Below are 18,203 nucleotides of genomic sequence, written 5' to 3' on the forward strand. Positions count from 1 at the left end.
AAACTTTATTTATTTTGTATTAGTGCTTTCAAAAACACCTAACTGAAGTTTGAGTATATCATTAATGTAATTCCATTTTGAAGAACGTTCTTAAATTTCTTCCCAATGTTGACTTCCATGAGATAAGACTTTGAAATTTTATTGGACTTTAGAAGTAAGAGGAGCCCTGGCCACTGTGGCTCAGTTGTGTGGAGCATTGTCCTGAAAGGACAACTGGTTTGATTCCCATTCAGGGCACATGCCTAGGTTGCAGGTTTGATTCCTAGTCAGGTCATGTGCAGGAGGCAAATAATTGATGTCTCTCTCTCTTCCCAACTCCCCTCTCTCTTCCCAACTCCCCTCTCTCTCAAATGAGAATAAAAAATAAACCTTAAAAAAATGAAGTAAGAGGAAGTCAAGAGAAGTGACAGCTGCTTATTTTATTTTCTTACTTAGAGGTTGACTTAACCCTAACCTTGACACTTCTGTCAGATTTATGGAGTAGTGTGATTTACAGGTCATAAAGAAACATTATGAGATCATCTTCTTTGCTTCCCATCAGACCTCAGCCCGGGAACATCCTCAACTACTTGATTTCTGCTTTGTACCAGTGAGTTATGTGTCGATAACGGTCTCCTGATTGAGTTAAAGTGGACTTGGAGATGGCCATGTAGTAGTTTGCAGCTTTTAGAACATCACATATTATTAGATGTTGAGTCAGTTACTATAGGGAGAAGCCAGTTTTATCTTTAATTTGTTACTTTTATTTTTGACTTTGCCTGCAGTTGTGGCTACTGTTTGAGAAAAGACCAACTGGAGGAAGGTCACTAAGTATGACACTTTAATAACTGAAGCAGAGAATGGAGAGTTAGAGATTTGGTATTCGTTTTCAGCTCAGCCAGTCTTATTATGAATCTGAGTAAGTCACAACTTGCCTATGGCTTCATTTACCCTGTCATAACATGTCTGCTTACTCAGAGTCAGGTTTGAATAGGAAGATAATTTATTCATCTTTGCACCAAGTGATTAGTGCACAGTACACGTGGAAGGGCTATCCTTTTAGTCAAATTGAAAATTTTATATAGTATTTGCCTTTGTTTTTTTCTTACCTTTTCTTCAGTTGTAACTTATGAATGATACTTTTTGTATGGAAGTTCTGATTTCCATTGTTTAAGAAAATGTAATTTGTTTAAAATGCCAACATGAAATGGATATTCTCTTTTATGACTTTTGCTCATTACTACATTAATGTAGTGCTTCAATTAGGAATTTTACAATAAAATCTTCTTAATGATACTACTAATTCAGAATCGATCATAATTCACACATGGTCTAGACTTAAAGTTTACCCTTGGATACTTGTGAAACATAGTTTAACTTCTAGAAACAAATGATATTAAAGCAGTAGTTTACATTAAAGAACTTATATGCTAATATCTCTCATTCAGCTTTAACAGGTCCTTAAGGACCTTTCATAACACTTCCTTGGTCAACAAAATTATAATTCCTCAAGAACATAAACGGGAACTGGAAGAGGCCCGGAGAAGAGAAATGAAAATGATTGAGGGAATGTAGGCACCGTTTTATAAGGGTGTATATATTTTAAAACAATATATATGAGGGATAAGAAGACAAGTTGAAGGATGATTTTTTATTTTTATTTTATTATTATTTTTTAAATAATAAACATCTTTTTTTTTTTTAAAGATTTTTATTTATTTATCTTTAGAGGGGAAGGAGAAGGGGAGAGAAACATCAATGTATGGTTGCCTTTAGTGCATCCCCTGCTGGGAATTTGCCTGCAGGGAACTGGCCTGCAACCCAGGCATGTGCCCTGACTGGGAATTGAACCTCGATCCTCTGGTTCGCAGGCCTGTACTCAATCCACTGAGCTACACCGGCCAGAGCTGAAGGATGATTTAAAAAAAAATTAGTTTGTGTTCTTGAGGGAATGAATTTTTAAGCTTAAGAAAAGTGAACAGGATAAGCAAATTTCAGAATCTTAGAACTGGGGAAACATTTGAAACTTGAATATAATTTGGGGGTATATGAAAGAATTTTTAATGCACTTGATAAGGAGACAGTGTTAAAGGTAACTTGCTTTGTAATGCACCACTCCAAAACTTAATAGCTTCATATCTATGATTGACTGATGGGTTTTCTGCTTCATTTGGTGTCGTCCAGGGTGCCAGCATGGCTGGAATGTTCACAATGCTCACACTAACATGACTGGCCCCTGGGTGAGAGTCAGCTGGCTCTAAAGACCTTCTTTATGTGGGTCTCCTCTCTGCACATTGCCTTTGGATTTCCTTAAAGCATGATGCATGGGTTCTAAGCTGGAGCACTCCAGGAAACAGGAGGTAGAAACCAATGAGCCACTTCTCTTAAGTCCTAGGTTTGGAAGTCCAAGAATGGCAGTGTTGGTCAGAGTAAAGGGAAATAATCTCAGCATATAGACATGAAGAGTGACATGCATAATCAGCTTCCTGGGAGTCGGAGGATGCTCTTTTGAGACCGAGTATCATAGATGCTATTCTAGTTGGTTGTTCAGGCTAAAAATATTGGGTTGGCCAAAAAATTTGTTTTGGTTTTTCCCTCAGATTGCTCTAGTGGTGCTTAGTTGTCTTTGGCCTCATCGAAACAATTTAGTTAGATTGTATCATGACAGCTGTCATTTCAGTGAGCATTTAAAAAATATATCAAAGTTGGTCAATTTTTGTGCAGTCATTTTAATATTGAAGATGGAAAAAATATCCCATATTTTTGGTGTATTATGCTTTATTATTTAAAAAAGGTAAAAACACAGCTAAAACACACAAAAAATACCGTGTAGTGTATGAAGAAGGTACAGTGACTGATCAAATGTGTCAGAAGTGGTTTATGAAGTTTCTTGGTACTATTGATGTTTTGGCCAAATAATTCTTTGCTGTGGGATGTCTTATGCATTGGAAGATGTTTAGCAGCAGCCCTGGCCTTTATGCACTAGAAGCCAATAGCAGGATATAGCCAACATACTCAGAATATCCAAATCAATAAAGTTATTGGTGAAAATGAAAAATTTGCCTTTTATTTCAAGGAAAAAAACTAAACAGACTTTTTGGCCAACCCAGTATGAATGGGATCAGCCAGATTTGTGGGTTATAACACTAGGACTGCTTTGGAAGTATCTCATTTTGGAGGTTAACTTCTTTTTTAAAGAATTTATTTGTATTGAGAGAGAGGAGAAGGGAAGGAGAAAGAGGGAGAGAATCATTAATGTGTGGTTGCCTCTTGCATATCCCCTACTGGGGACCTGGCCTGCAACCCAGGCATGTGCCCTGACTGGGATTTGAACTGACCCATCAGTTTGTAGGCTGGCATTCCATCCACTGAGCCGCAACAGCCAGGGCTGGAGGTTAATTTCTTAAGGAACAAATGTGATTTCTTATATGAGGTGTTTTAATATTACCCAGAGATACTACTGGGTGAATTAATGTGATTCAGTAACTTCTTGCTTGCTTGAAAAGCATATGTATCTAAAAGCAAGAAATTGCATTTAAAAATAAATACTCTCATATTCATACTTACCTGGCAGGGGAGACACCAAGGGGAGATCCCGAAGGTGGTTTTCCCAGGGCGAGGCTTATTTATTGCACTCGGGATGTGCTGACCCCTGTGATTTCCCCAATTGTGGGAAACTCAACTGCAGAATTTGTGGTAGTGGGGGCCTGCGTTCATACTCTCCCCTGAAATAAATGAATGAATACACAGATTAGCCCTGGCTGTTGTGACTCGGTTGGACTGAAGGATTGTGGGTTGGATCCCAGGTCTGGGAGCTTTTGAGAAGGCAACAAGTTGATGTTTCTGTTGCAGGTGGATATTTCTCTCTCTCTTCCCTGCCCTCCCCCTTCCTCCTTCTCTGAAAGCAATGAAAAAATGTCCTCAGGGAGGGAGGGAAGGCAGGCAGGCAGGCAGGCAAACTCAGATTTTCGCTGATGGGCTTTTCTTTAAATCAGTGAGCTTGATTACCACCTGTTTGGATAAACATCTGAAACTGGTTCAGAGTTTAAGTTGTCAGAGTTTCTGTGTATCCTGTGCCTGTCCCCAGTAGCCTTCTGTTTCTTTTTGGATACTCTTACGTTGTATAAGTCATTGTAGTATGAAATTACAAATTACTGATTTTTTTGTGTTAATTTTCTTGATATGTGTTTGGAATAGATGCATATAATAAATTATTGGAAGTGAATTATAGATGTGAGAGAAAACTTTTTTACTTTAAATGGCTATTAGAAATTTTTGCCCGTAAATTAGAATTCGAACTTTCACGAGACTACTTGCTATTCTGTATTACAGTGGTGCCTTGGCTCTTCTCATTAATTAGAACTCCTGATGAGCGCTGAGTACCAAGCAAGCAACAAGCGATAAAGCACTTTCTCTTGGTGGGCAAGTGTGTGACTCATACAAGTTCTAGCAAGTGTGAAGGGTCTTGAGCAAGCGCTCAGCACTGAAACATTTTTTGCATGTCAAAATGTGACAAGTACAGGGTTTGACCAGTTATGAAGCTGACGGTACCAAGGTATTACTGTGTTTGTATGCTGTTTAAATCCTTGGGGGAAGCAGATAAGAATTTTTTTTCATTGTGAAAGGGAGATGGGACAGTGTGTAAGATTATTTATTTATCGTTTTCATAGTCACTCTGACTCTCAGCAACATCGTTCCTCTGTCGTGCCTTAGGCTGGTGCTCATCCACTCACCAACATCTGGTGACAGCTCTCAACCACTTACTCCAACACTAACCCAAACTCATGGCCTGCCGAGAGTCTCCCTAGGTCACAGTCCCCCAGCCCCATACTAGGTCAGGCCACTCACAGCCTGATCACCAGCCTTCCCCTGCCCAGTGCTCGGCTCGGCTCAGACCACCCTGTGCCTGCAGTGTCCTCCTCCAACTCAAGGCTTCCTTTTGCATCACAACTTTCACCTCGATTGCTTTTCTTTGGCCCCACCACATGCCCTAATGGCAGGACAGGTACAGAATTTATTCACTTTTGTATCTCCAGACATCCAGATGACTCCTGGCATGTAGCAGGCACCCAGTAAATACTTGCTGACCTTAATTACTCATGCTCCAGAGCAATTGTCATAGTCTTGGGCACCCTGCCACCTCATCTGGCAGCAGTTCTTCATTTCATCTTCACTTTTTGGCTTTTAGGTAGCTATTTAGAATAGAACTAGGCACTCCTGATATATATTGACCCTAACCAAAACATATTCTCAAAGATTCTCTGAAACCCTTCATAGGAAGTGTCTCCCAGTGGGGAGTCAGTGCAGTGGATCCAGCCGGATGTGAAGGAGTCACTGAGCAGGAAGGACAATAGAAGCCATTTTTACCTTTCAGAGGTCCTTGGACTTGGATCTTGATTATGAATAGATAAAATGATCTTATGGCAAATGGCATAAAAAAAAAAAAGAATGAGAATGAGGAAAGAATTTTTGTGGTACTGAAGTATTTTAAAACCTCATACTTTCTAGCAATATTTTAATATAGCACGGAGGTACCTTTAAATTGTACAATAAGAGTTCATTGAAGATGAAATAGAAAATTTCATCTTCTTGTTAAATTTTTACCAAAGTTTAACAACTTGTCACTATTAAGAAAACTTAAAAAAAAAGATTTTATTTATTTATTTTTAGAGAGAGGGGAAGGTAGGGAGGAAAGAGGGAGAGAAACATCAATTACCTGTGTATTTGCCTAGACTGAGGACAGAACCCACAACCCAGGCATGTGCCCTGACCCGGAATTGAACCAGTAACCTTTAGGTTTGCTGCACAGGGCTCAAATCCACTGAGCCACCCCAGCCAGAGCAAAAACTTTTCTTAATAAATCAATCCCAGCATCTTAAAATTGTCAGTGGAGGGGAAAAGAATCTCTATGGGAAAGGTTTATCAGATCTTACAATTTTAGCTGGTATTCCACAAGATTCACCTTGTACTTGGGGAATCTCTGAATAATTCCCTTTAATTTTCCAAAGCCTAGTCAAGATAGAGCTAGACTATTTTATCAAAAACTCAGAGATTGTGGTGGATTAGACAGATACTAAGGGTAATGTTGAACTAAGAATATGATTCGTTCTCTGGGACACTAACATCCTACTTTCTGGATTGTCTTTATAAGTGGACAAGGTAGGGTGTGGAGAGCAAGGAGGCAAAAGTCACAGAGCTGGGAGAGAATTTCCATCTACTGAAAAATAAACTGGTGAGGCTCTGGCCAGGTAGCTAAGTGGGTTACAGCGTGTCCCTATATGCCAAGGTTGCCAGATCCATCCCCAGTCAGCGGCACATAGAAGACTCTGTCACTGAATGCAAAACTCAGTGGAACAAAAAAATAGATGTTTCTCTCTCTCTAAAATCAATAAATGAAAACAAAAAATAAATAAACTTTGGAGCTGAAATTTCCATTTGAGGTCTTGTTCCTTTCTGAGATTTGGCAGTTTGGGTGTACTTGCCTTCCTGTTATCAGGCTTCTGACCTGACTCTGTCATAACAGAATAACCATAGCTGAAGTGGAAGAGTTGTGTTTTTCATTGTTTTTTAAAAATATAGTCAACTTTAAATAGCTAACAGCACTCATCTATCATTTATTGCAAGCTGTTCTAAATGTGCTGTTCTAATTTTTTTACATATATTATTTAATTCTTCTAATAATTCTGTAAGATATAGTCAACATTCTTCTTATCCCTGCTTTTCGGCTGAGAAAGCTGATTCCAGACAGGTTAAGTAAATTACACAAAGCCACCCTCTTAGCAAGAAGCTTGCAGTCAAACCCAGGCAGTCTGACTCGAGACCGTGACTTGCACTAGTATTTCATCCTTGAAAAGCAGAGAAGCAGTGGAATGTCACGGCGTTATTTCTTTGCTAGTCCAACCATGGCTAGAGTGGAAGGGTTACTATCTAGACTTACATATAGATTTTCTGATCATTCAAATTACTGAGGAAATGAAGTAACACTTTACAGTTGTCACAGTGTCATTGCATCAGGTATGTAATAAAGTACCACAAAACAATGTCCTACAACAGTAGATATTTATTTGCATAAATATGTGGATTTGCTGGGTACTGAATGATATAAACTGGGATTAGTTGGGTGACTCTGGGCTTGGTTGCTTACTCAGGACTCAATGAGGCAGTGACTTCCCTGGCAAAACTCTTCTCAACTACAACAAAGGCACAGAAAAGCAAGCCCAGTTGTTCATCACTGGTTGTATCATGCCTTCTAATGTTCTATTAACCAAAATGAGTTACATGGTCAAGCCCAATGTCAAGGGAAAGGAAAGTATACTTTGCCCATAGAAGGAGTACAGGAGGGAATAACTTGCACAATAATCCACCTCAGTAATAATAATCTGTAATCTAGTACACTTGATTTTTAGAAGAATCATAGAATGCTTACTGTGATAATTTGTGTTTTTTTTTTTTTTTTCTTCTGGTTTCCATTGTTGACACTATCCCGACTAGCACTTTCTCATTTTGGTTTCTGAACAACACCTGTTAGTTGGATACTTCAAGAAGCAAAATTTAATGCAGCAGGTATCTTTGCATCATGTTATGTAGGGGAAAAAAGGCACACAGAAATAATCTGAACCTTGACTTTAATTCAGAGTGATGCCTGAAAAGATCATCAATATCACAGTGCTCTTCTCTCCTTGCTTGATGTTACTCCAATGGCATTTGTAACAATTTGAAATGTAACAGAATTTAAGTCAAGGTTATACATAGTTCCCAAACAACTCCCTTGGTAGCAGGTTGAGAGGTCTTCAGTCCCTTCTCTGCACTTAAATTTAAGGCTGCAAAGGTTTGGTGCTGATATTTTCAGATGTCTTGGGGACTTCCAGGCTTTCCCTGAAGTTGTGGAGGTAGGCATCCAGGAATTGTAGCCTATAGATAATGTTTTTGTTGCACAGATACATAAATCCTTGCACTGAGGAATCACTACATGAAACTAAATAGTTAATATGGTTATTTGTGAATTGTTGGATTATGGGAAATATTTCATATTTTAGAGATTTTATTCATTTTCAGACAGAGGGGGTGGAGTGAGAAAGAAGGGGAGAGAAACATCAGTGTGTAGTTGTCTCTTGTGTGCCTCCAACCAGGACCTGGCCCACATCCCAGGCATGTGCCCTGACTGGGAATTGAACTGGCGACCCTTTGGTTTTCAGGCCGGCACCCAATGCACTGAGCCATGTCAGCCAGGGTGAAACTATTTTTCATTTTACACTTCCTACAGCAGCCTCTGAGAGTTCTAGTTGCTGGGCATTCTTATCACTTGATATCGTCTTTTTTCATTTTAGCTATGTTAGTGGGTAAATGCTATGTTCTTGCTGTTTTAATTCACATGTCCTGTGACTTTAACCCATCTTTTTAGGTTTATTGGTAATTTAGATATTCTTTTTTGGTGAAGTTTTATTTAGCCCTTGGTCATTTTTTCTATTGGATTATCTGGCTTTTTTTTTTTTTTTTATTGACACATTCCTTTATAGTAGTCCCTCTTTATCTATAGGGATCATGTTCTAAGACCCTAAGTGGATGCCTGAAAGTATGAATAGAAATGAACCCTACTGTCTCTTTCTGCGTATTCACACCTGCAATAAAGTTTAATTTAGAAATTAGGCACAGTAAGAAATTAACAATAACAACTTATAATAAAATTAATAAAACAATATACTGTAATACCTCTGGCCAGTGTGACTCAGTTGGTTGGAGTGTTATCCCATAATGAAAATGTCGCTGGTTCGGTTCCCTGTCCGGGCACATGCCTGGGTTGTATGTTCAGTCCCCAGTCAGGATGTGTGCAGGAGGCAGTCCATCAATGTTCTCTCTCGCATCAGTGCTTCACTCACTCACTCGCTCCCTTCCCCTCTCTCTTGAATGAGAAGAAAAAACATTTAAAAAAGAATAAAAAGTATATACATATACTATAATACACATATGCCATATATACTATATACTAAAATATATATTTATACTATATATACTATATATTTTATACTTATATAAGTATTTATATATTGTATAAAATATACACACTAAAATAATATACTATAAATACATATACTGTAATACTATACTAAAATATATATACTATATTATATATACTATAATGAAGGTTATGTGAATGTTGTCTTTCAAACTGTTTTATTTTACTATACTCTTCGTGTGATGATGTGAGATGATGCACTGCCTAGGTAATGAGGTGAAGTAAGGTGCTCAGAACAGCACACAGTTGAAAACTCATGAATAGTTTTTTTTCTGGAATTTTCCACTTAATATTTTTAGATCGCGGTTGACCACAGGTAATTGAAATTGCAGAAAATGAAACCATGGATAAGGAAGGACTACTGTATTTTGAAAAATAAAAATCTTTCATCAAGTATATGGTATTTTTGTAGGAAACCGATGTTTTATTTCACTTTTTCACTTGAAAGATAAGTAAAAAAAAAAGTTGCAGGTTTTATACTACCTTCACAGGATTTACAGGGTTAGCAAGTTTATTTTCTACATACCAATATTTAAAAAAAGGCTCACCACTATTAGCATTTTCTCCTAACATTTAATTTTGAATCAATCTCAGAATTACAGTAAAGTTCAACGTACAACGCAAATGGCATTCTTCCTGAATGCTTTCAGGGTGAGTTGTTGCATCATCACCGAATGCTTTAGTGTGTATTTTCTACAAATGAGGGTATTGTACGTAACTGTTTTATAACTATCAACATTTAGAAATGAACATACAGTACAATTACAGATCTAACCGCAGGCCCCATTAAAATTTACCAGTTGTTACAATGATGTTCTCTCTCACAAAGGGACCCACTCCAGAGTCATGCTCTGAGGTGGGCTGTCATGCCTCTAGTCTCCTCCAGTCTAGCCCAGCCCCTGAGTCTTTCCGTGACTTCCACAACTCTGGGACTTTTGAAGATTATAGACTAGTTACTTTGTAGAGTTGTCCCTCACTTTTGATCCATCTGACGATGTTTCCTCATGATTAGATTGAAGTTACGTATTTTTGGCAGAAATTCCACAGAAACGATGCTGTGGTTTGCTTACCGCCTCCGGTCAGGGGGCACCTGATTTTTATGTCTTATAATCTTGTTTACTTAAGGTAGCACCTGCCAGGTTCTTCCTTTAAAACCTTTTTTTTTTCCCCCTTTGTAATAGGTATTTTATGGGAAGGTACTTTGAAACCATGTAACTTTCTGTTAATCAGATGTTCATTGTATTTATTTATAACAGTGAATTTATGAATTCCTGTTTATTTGATGGGTAATAATGGGATACTGTCATTATTTATTTTGATGCATAAATGGCTCCCTCTTTGGCTAATGAGAGTACTTTCAAGCTGCTTTGTCTTTTTGATGTATTCCTATTAGTCTTTGAGCATTTTTCTTATTTTTTGGTGAAAAAAGATGTTCATCTTGTACTTTTTTGCCCCAGCTCTGAAATCCATGATTTTTTCAAGGAGCCCTGGTTTCTTACAGTAGAATATGACATTTAGAAGTCAAGATCCAGGTGTCAGGTGTGCTCATTGCTATTGGGATGTCATCGCTCCTAGGCCATCTCACTGGACAAGGGTGGGAAGTGCATGTATTGCCTGTATATGAACACACACACACACACACACACATACATTTTTGTCACCGTTTGAATATTATCTCAGTATTATTTAAAACCATGGATTCACAATATCTCTAATTCTAACACTGCAGGGTTCATTCAGTAGGTTCCTTTCATAACTGTAACTCCTTTTTTTGACAGTAAGTTGGCTCTCGTTATCCTCAACATATTTTCTTAATCAATCCCTCTGCATGTGACTAATCTCTTCTGTTGTTGCTCTTTTTGATACCCACCATGGGGGTGCCATTGTCACCTTACTCAGCCTCCAAAATCCCACATCAGGCTGCTACCTCCCCCAGCCTCAGCCCCGTTTGAACACCCTTCTCACTTCACGCTCTGATACCCTGCACTGGGTTTGCTCTCCTCACTCCATTTGGACTCCAGCACCCTGTGCAGGGGAACCGAGGCTGCCACATTCATGTATGGATGTCCTCTTTATTCCGCTAGGGCTCAGGCATCCTGCAGCAGATCACTGCTGCTCCTCCTCCATCCATCTCATGCAGACACCTGTTTTGCTTGGCCTTAACTAAACTGACTGCAGATTTGTCATCTTGCAAAACTAAAACTCTGTACTTATTAAACGACAACTCTCCAGTTTCCTCTCCCTCCAGACCCTGGCAACTGCCATTCATTCTACTTTGTTTTTTTGAATCTGAGCACTCCAGCTACCTCATATAAATATAGAATGAATAAGGTTTGTCTGGAGTAGGATAGGAGAATGAAGGAAAAAAGAAAGGAGAAGAGTAAGTAAGATGTGGCTGGTGTCAGGCATGTTCCGGACATTTAGTTAAGGGGAAGACTGCCATAGCAGTATGTATGGGAAAATGAGAATTTGATGAATAAAGATAGTCCCTAACTTTAATATGAAGACTAAATTTAAGATATATTTACATAGGTAAAATTGGGCAAAATGGAGTACGTGTTAAAACATAGGGCAGATTCTTAGCTTCTCTTCCTCTACTTAATTTGGTAGGTGGAAAGCTGAGTGATAGGGGTTCATCATATACCATCCCACATTTTTCTTATACATATAAAAGTATCCATAAAGATGTTAAAAAAAGATTCACATAGAGAGTGAGCTAAACTGACGTTCTCTGGACTAGGTCTACTCAAATTTCTATGTAATAGATCAGGATTTATTTAAACATTACATTTATTTATTTTTTAAAAGGTTAAAAAAATTATTTATCTTTAGAGAGGAAGTGAAGGAGAGAGGGAGAAGAAATATCAATGTATGGTTGCCTCTCGTGTGTCCCCTGCTGGGAACTGACCTGAAACCCAGGCATGTGCCCAGACTGGGAATTGAACCGCGATCCTCTGATTCATGGGCCCACACTCAATCCACACCAGCCAGGGCACATTTGGTTTTTGAGTGATTTCATAATCACTGTCTATGGTATTAGGGACACTGTTTTTATCAAGATCGGGGGCACAAACCTACAGAGGCTTTGCATGCTAACCGAGGTAGGCGAAGTGCTTGAGTATGTCTAAGAATTGAGAGGAAAATTAGCCAGGTTGATGGAACATCGTATCTACTGGCAACACAATCAGATCTGCGGAATTAGGGAAGTTCCATAATTCCCTAGAGAGGAAGGGCAGGAAACTACTAGGGAGAGATAGTGATAAGGACTCTGTGCAGATATTTTGTCTGTGCAGACAGGCAGATAGCACCAGTGAGTTCTAAGAACAGGTGGCAAGGCCCATGTTTCCAAGTTTGGGCTCAAAACAATAACTAGAATACTCAGCAGGGAACTAAAGCATTCGTTCATCTAACCTGTACTCAGTTAGTCCTATACTGTACCTAAGAATCATTGGAGAGCATCTTAAAACATAGTGTAGATTCTCGACTCTTCTTCCCTCACTTAATTTTGTAGGCGTCAAGAATCTACATGTTTAACAAGCGTCTCACTATTCCTGATGCAGATATTTTGCTGGTCACGCTTTGACAAAATGACTAGTCCACTGTGTCCTGCACAGTGTACCAACACAGAGGGAGTGGGGGGAACATTGTGGCTAGAATCTTGTACGTGAGGAACATAGCAAAAGGGAGCTGAATTAACTGGAATCAGAAATGAAGGCAGGTGGTAATCATTTTGCAATATGTAAGTGTGTTAAACCAGCATTCGATACACCTTAAACTTGCACAAAGTCAATTATATCCCAGTAATGCTGGGAAAAAAAGAGTAAAGTCAGAGTGAGGCAAACCTGATGTCAGAGGCTTGGAATCTCTTCATATTCCAACTGATTTGTAATAAGTTGGTTTCTAAAAAGAATTTTCTTCTGGGGGCTGTTTGCAGTTAGAGAAATTGGTGAACTATGAGGGGCAGAAAAATAAGCAAGGTATGTCATTTACAAGAGATATATCGAGTAGAAGAAACATAGCAACATCCCCAAATGTGTTTACTCTTGCTTTTTATAATCATACCACATTGCAACTGGTAGTCCTTCCTGGTCCTATGAAAACGTGGATAGCTCTAACTTTTTATTGTTTATATTCTATGACCCTCTTACATGTGTGAAAATAAATGACAACAGATTACCTCAACAGTTGTTTTATAGAGCTTTAAGTAGAAGTAATGTCAAGGAATAAAGGAAGAAGTTTGAGGAATCACTGAAATGTTGCCTAAAGCCACAAGGCATAACTGAATGGTAAAGTTATGATGAAAAATTAGTCTCTCCTACAGTTACGTGATGGGGTTGTTCTTTTGAGCAGGGTCTTCATGCTGACCTTGAGTGAGAGACACATAGCCCTAGGCTCTCTGACCTCAAGTGGGAGATTCCATGTGAAAAGTTCTTTTTTTATCTCTATCCCTTTGATTGTAATCAGCATAAGCCACAGCATCTTTAAAATAGGGGAAGATGTAATTTCACACAATTTAAAAGAGGTAAATGTGGAGGTGCTCTCCAGGCCACAGGCGTATGGTGGTAGTGAGTTTTGTCCAACAAAACTCTAACACAGAATAATTTCCCACAGACTCCTGAGGCTCATGGAATAGGCATTCCACCCCTATTTCATTTTACTGTTTAAACATATATTGATTCATGCCTACTATATGCAAGGTTTTGGTCTTAGTTCTTCTTTAATTACTATCCAGTAAAATTAACTATTTTTAGTGTATTTAGTTAGGTCTGAGAATTTTAACATATGTTCAGGGGTGGGCAGATTAGCTTTACAGTTCATATGTCCAGTTCATATGAAAAAAAGCCATGCAAGTTATGATTATTGCAGTAGCTTTATTAACTGCAATGCAACTGTAAACCTACTTTTGTCCACCGCTGTATGAATGAATCCATGTAACCCCCACCACGGTCAGCATATAGAAAACAGTTTCATCACTCTCCCGAACTTCCTTGTACTGTCTCCCCCTCCCTAATTCCTAGGAACTATGATCTTCTCTCTCCCTTTAATTTTATCTTTTTGAGAATGTCATATAAATGAAATCATACAATATGCAGTCATTTGCTACTGACTTTTTGACTCAGCATAATACCTTTAAGATATAGCTTTGTCCAAGTTGTTACATGTATCAGCAGTCCCTACTTTTTTACTGCTTAGTTGCATTCTGTTGTATGGATTGTATCACATATTGTGTACCCATCTGGGTTGTTTCCAGTTTTTGGTGATTATAAATAGAGCTGCTATAAATACTGTGTATAGGTTTTGTATGAACATAAGTTTTCACTTCTCTAGGGTAAATACCCAGGAGGGGAATTGCTGGGTCATATGGTAAGTTTTTTTTTTTTTTTTTTAAGATTTTATTTACTTATTTTTAGAAAGAAGGGGGAAAAGTGAAAAAGAGAGGGAGAGAACATCAATGTGTGAGAGATACACGCATTGGTTGTCTCTCACACGCCCCCCAATTGGGCACCTGGCCTGTAACCCAGCCATGTGCTCTGATTGGGAATCGAACTCATGACCTTTCAGTTCACAGACCAGCACTCAATCCACTAAGCTACACCAGCCAGGGCCCTATTTTATTTTATTTTTTAAAAGACTTTATTTCCAGACATAGGAGAAGGGAAGGAGAAAGAGAGAAATATCAGTATGTGATTGCCTTTCATATACACCCCCACTGGGGACCTGGCCTGCAACCCAGGCATGTGCCCTGACTGGGAACCGAACCAGTTACCATTTGGTTTGTAGGCCCACACTCAATCCACTGAGCCACACCAGCCAGGGTCGCTTGTGGCTTTTAATAAGTTGAGAAGATAGGAAAAGAAAAATATCCGGCCATCATATAATTTTTAAAATGAAGTAAACTGAGTAAGAAACACTTCTGGTCGTCATGATCGTGATCAGCATTTACTGATCACTTGTTTCTGGTAGCGTAGGTCAGTGGTGTGGTTCTGAAAACTTGCTTATTTGGGGAAATAATCTAGATAAGGAAAGGAGGGTATTCCCTTGAGTAATATATTTGTTTGGCCTCTGTCTGTTTCTCCCTTCATAAATCATTCCAAGCAGTAGTCTGTATTATAAGAAGCAAACCAACTAATTGCTAAATAAATGTTTAGTCTTTATTTTAGTTGGTTTTTAACTTGAGGTCAAATTTGTTTAATAAATAAATATGGAAGAGTTATTATTTTCATACTTTGAACACCTACTTGCTGATTATTGGTATGTAACTCCCATTTTATGTATCTGAAATGTAATTTTCTTAGCTTTAATGACTGTAGAGGTTTATAGTTATTGAATCTTTGTTTTGATGTTGTTAGGCATGTCATTACTTTTTTGGATACCAAGTTCTCAGTTAGGAAATAGCCTCCCAATTATAACTTGTTTCCCTAAGAAAATATAGTCTGCTTTGAGGCAGTTTCCAATAATATATTTCTGTAGAAATAGATTGTCAAGTAATGACTCAGGTTTAGTGTTCAGTATAATTTAGAAAAGGTGACTTAACTAGAAGAACATTGGTGTATCTGCTTTTCAAATTGCAGTTAATTGTAGTGACAGCTTATAAGATCTACATCATTCTCCCTTGGAATTTTGTTGAACTTTACAAATTTTACATGATATGAGTTAAAAATGGACAATTTAAAAGTTAATGAATTAATGAAAAAGAATCCTCTGTATGAAATCATGATTTAAATGTTTTCACACCCTCCAGTCATTTCCATTATGGCATTTTGAAAATCAATGATCGCTTGAACTTTTAGTAGAGTTGAGAAACTCTTTTTATTTAGGTATGTGTCATTTTTTATTATCGTAGTCTTATGGATATAGTCCCTTTCTTTACCCAGTGCATTCCAACTGCATTAGAAAATATTTCTTGCCCAGGGTGGTGTAGCTCAGTGGATTGAGCACGGGCCTGTGAAACAAAGGGTCGCCAGTTCAATTCCCAGTCAGGGCACGTGCCTGGGTTGCGGGCCAGGTCCCTAGTAGGGGACACATGAGAGGCAACCACACATTGATGTTTCTCTCCCACTCTCTCCTTCCCATTCCCGCTCTCTAAAAATAAGTAAATAAAATATTTTTTAAAAAGTATTTTGTAAGTATTCTTTAATGTGTTTTACTATATCTGCTGGGAAAATATAACCTTTTGAAAGAATTAATGTTAATAAGAATTACAAGTGATGTTTATCTCATTTGGGCCTGTTTCTCTTTTAATGTAGCATTAAAGTGTAGGTATGCAATGTAAGAATTCATACTATAGGACTGAGACTTTGATTTAAATATATTATAAGTTATTCATGGAAGCCTGCATAAGATACTACATATTTTTTTCCCCCAAAGATGCTTCTTTAAGTGGTTCTGTTAAGTGTAAGAATGGTCTGATGATTATCTTTTTAATTAAAATGAGAAATCTTTGTTTAAAGTGGCATTCTTTTTTTATGGCCTGTTACAGTCTCTGTAACAATCATTTCTTAAGTCTGAACGTTTTATTTCCAGGAATTCATTTATATAAAACTATGTTTAGACTTAATTAAGGAACGGTTCTTACAAAGCTTGTAAATAGCCAAGAAAAAAGGGACAGAAAATAAAACTGACATTCACATTTAACAAAATGATTGTTACAAGGTATGTAATAAGCTATAAAAATACAATAAATCCCTTTTTATAAGAGTTCATATTTTCTGATCCTTGTTTTCAAGGGTATTTAAGAAAAATATCAAAGCTCTGTAAAGTGACATCTGTTTTGCTGAATAGACTAGTGAGAACTTTAGTCTAGAGTTCTACCTGTCTTCTTAGTGTATTTTTCTTGAAATGTCCTGTAATTATTTTATATTGGAATGTAAGTTTTACATTGTGTCATAGTGCAAAAACAAGACCCGGTTCTCTTCCCACTTTTACTACTTTCTTAAAGTCATAAAGCATTGGGCAAGTTGCTTACCTGCTCGGAGTCTCATTTTCCTCATCTGGAAAGTGAAGATAATCCTCTTTCTACTTCAAAGCACTGTTGTGAGGATCAAATGAAATTATAGGTCGTGAAAATATTTTGGAAATTATATAGGACTGTGAGCATCCAAACTGTTTCTTAAAATCTCTGTGACCTTGGGTAGAAGTAGCAGTCATGATAAAACAACAACAATAATAATGGCAGCAAACACTTATATTTCAATATGTTATACCATTCAGGAGTCTAGGCACTTTACATGTATTAACTCATTTGGTCCTCTCACCTTATTAGGTCCATATTATTATCCCTGATTTCCAAATGTGGAAAGTAAAGCTCAGATTATTTTCTCAAGATCATTATTGGTTTCAAGATCATCTTTTTTCTAGTCTATAGAAAAATTATGAGAAATGCATAATGGTTAGTCATATACCTCTCACCTGGATTGGCCAATTTTTAACATTTTGCTACATTTGATTTTTTCTCTCCATATATAGTTATACTTTTCTTTCTAAATCATCTGAGTTGCAGACATCATGATATTTCACCTCTGCTTCCACATGGGTTGTCTGAGAACAAGAGCATAGTCTTTCATACCCACAAAGCAAAGTCCCACTTAGGAAATTTAGCAGTGATAACATTTTAAAATTTAATCCCTGACTGGTGTAGCTCAGTGGATTGAGCGCAGGCCTGAGAACCAAAGGATCGAGGTTTGATTCCCAGTCAGGGCACATGCCTGGGTTGTGGGCCAGTTCCCAGCAGGGGACACATGAGATCATGGCAACCATACATTGATATTTCTCTCCCTCTCTCCTTCCCTTCCCCTCTAAAGATAAATAAATAAATAAAATTTAATATGTAGTCCATATTCAGATTTTCCTGATTGTCCCAGTAATATCCTTTATAGCTTTTTTTAAAAAAGCACAGCCCAATCACATTATATATATTTACATCTCTTTAGTCTTCTTTAATTACACCAGTTCCCTAAGTCTTTTTATTGATGAAATTGACATTTTTAAAGAGTCTAGGCTAGTTTTACAGAACATTTCTCATTGGATTGGATTGTTTCTCCATGATTAAATTCAGGTTTAAAAAATTGGCAGGAATATATGTTATGTTTTCTCACTCAGGGCATTATATCAGAAAGTACATCATGTCAATTTTGTTCTTTTATTGTTGATACTGTTTTATCATTTTATTAAGGATGTGTTCTCCAGATGTCTCTGTTGTAAAGGTATATTT

At 37.7% G+C, this 18,203-nt stretch overlaps 1 protein-coding gene and 1 non-coding gene across 10 annotated transcripts in view; both read left to right on the forward strand.

The window, feature by feature from the left end:
- The window catches only part of BTRC (beta-transducin repeat containing E3 ubiquitin protein ligase), a 191,103-nt gene that overhangs the window by 10,151 nt on the left and 162,749 nt on the right, over nucleotides 1-18,203 (forward strand). For 4 of the 9 annotated variants that reach the window (XM_037159411.2, XM_053668500.1, XM_037159413.2 and 1 more), the window contains exon 2: nucleotides 14,321-14,356. The exons of the other annotated variants lie outside the window; for them this stretch is intronic. In XM_037159411.2, coding sequence (XP_037015306.1) covers nucleotides 14,321-14,356 — 36 coding nt within the window. The remainder of the gene's footprint in view (nucleotides 1-14,320; nucleotides 14,357-18,203) is intronic. 9 annotated transcript variants of the gene reach the window in all.
- LOC119059713 (U1 spliceosomal RNA) lies at nucleotides 3,539-3,707 on the forward strand. The gene has a single exon (XR_005084448.2). It is a non-coding gene; the product is annotated as a U1 spliceosomal RNA (small nuclear RNA).

The sequence above is a fragment of the Artibeus jamaicensis genome, unplaced genomic scaffold (genome assembly GCF_021234435.1).
Source record: "Artibeus jamaicensis isolate MK-2021 breed Jamaican fruit bat unplaced genomic scaffold, CSHL_Jam_final contig_490, whole genome shotgun sequence".
NCBI lineage: Eukaryota > Metazoa > Chordata > Mammalia > Chiroptera > Phyllostomidae > Artibeus > Artibeus jamaicensis.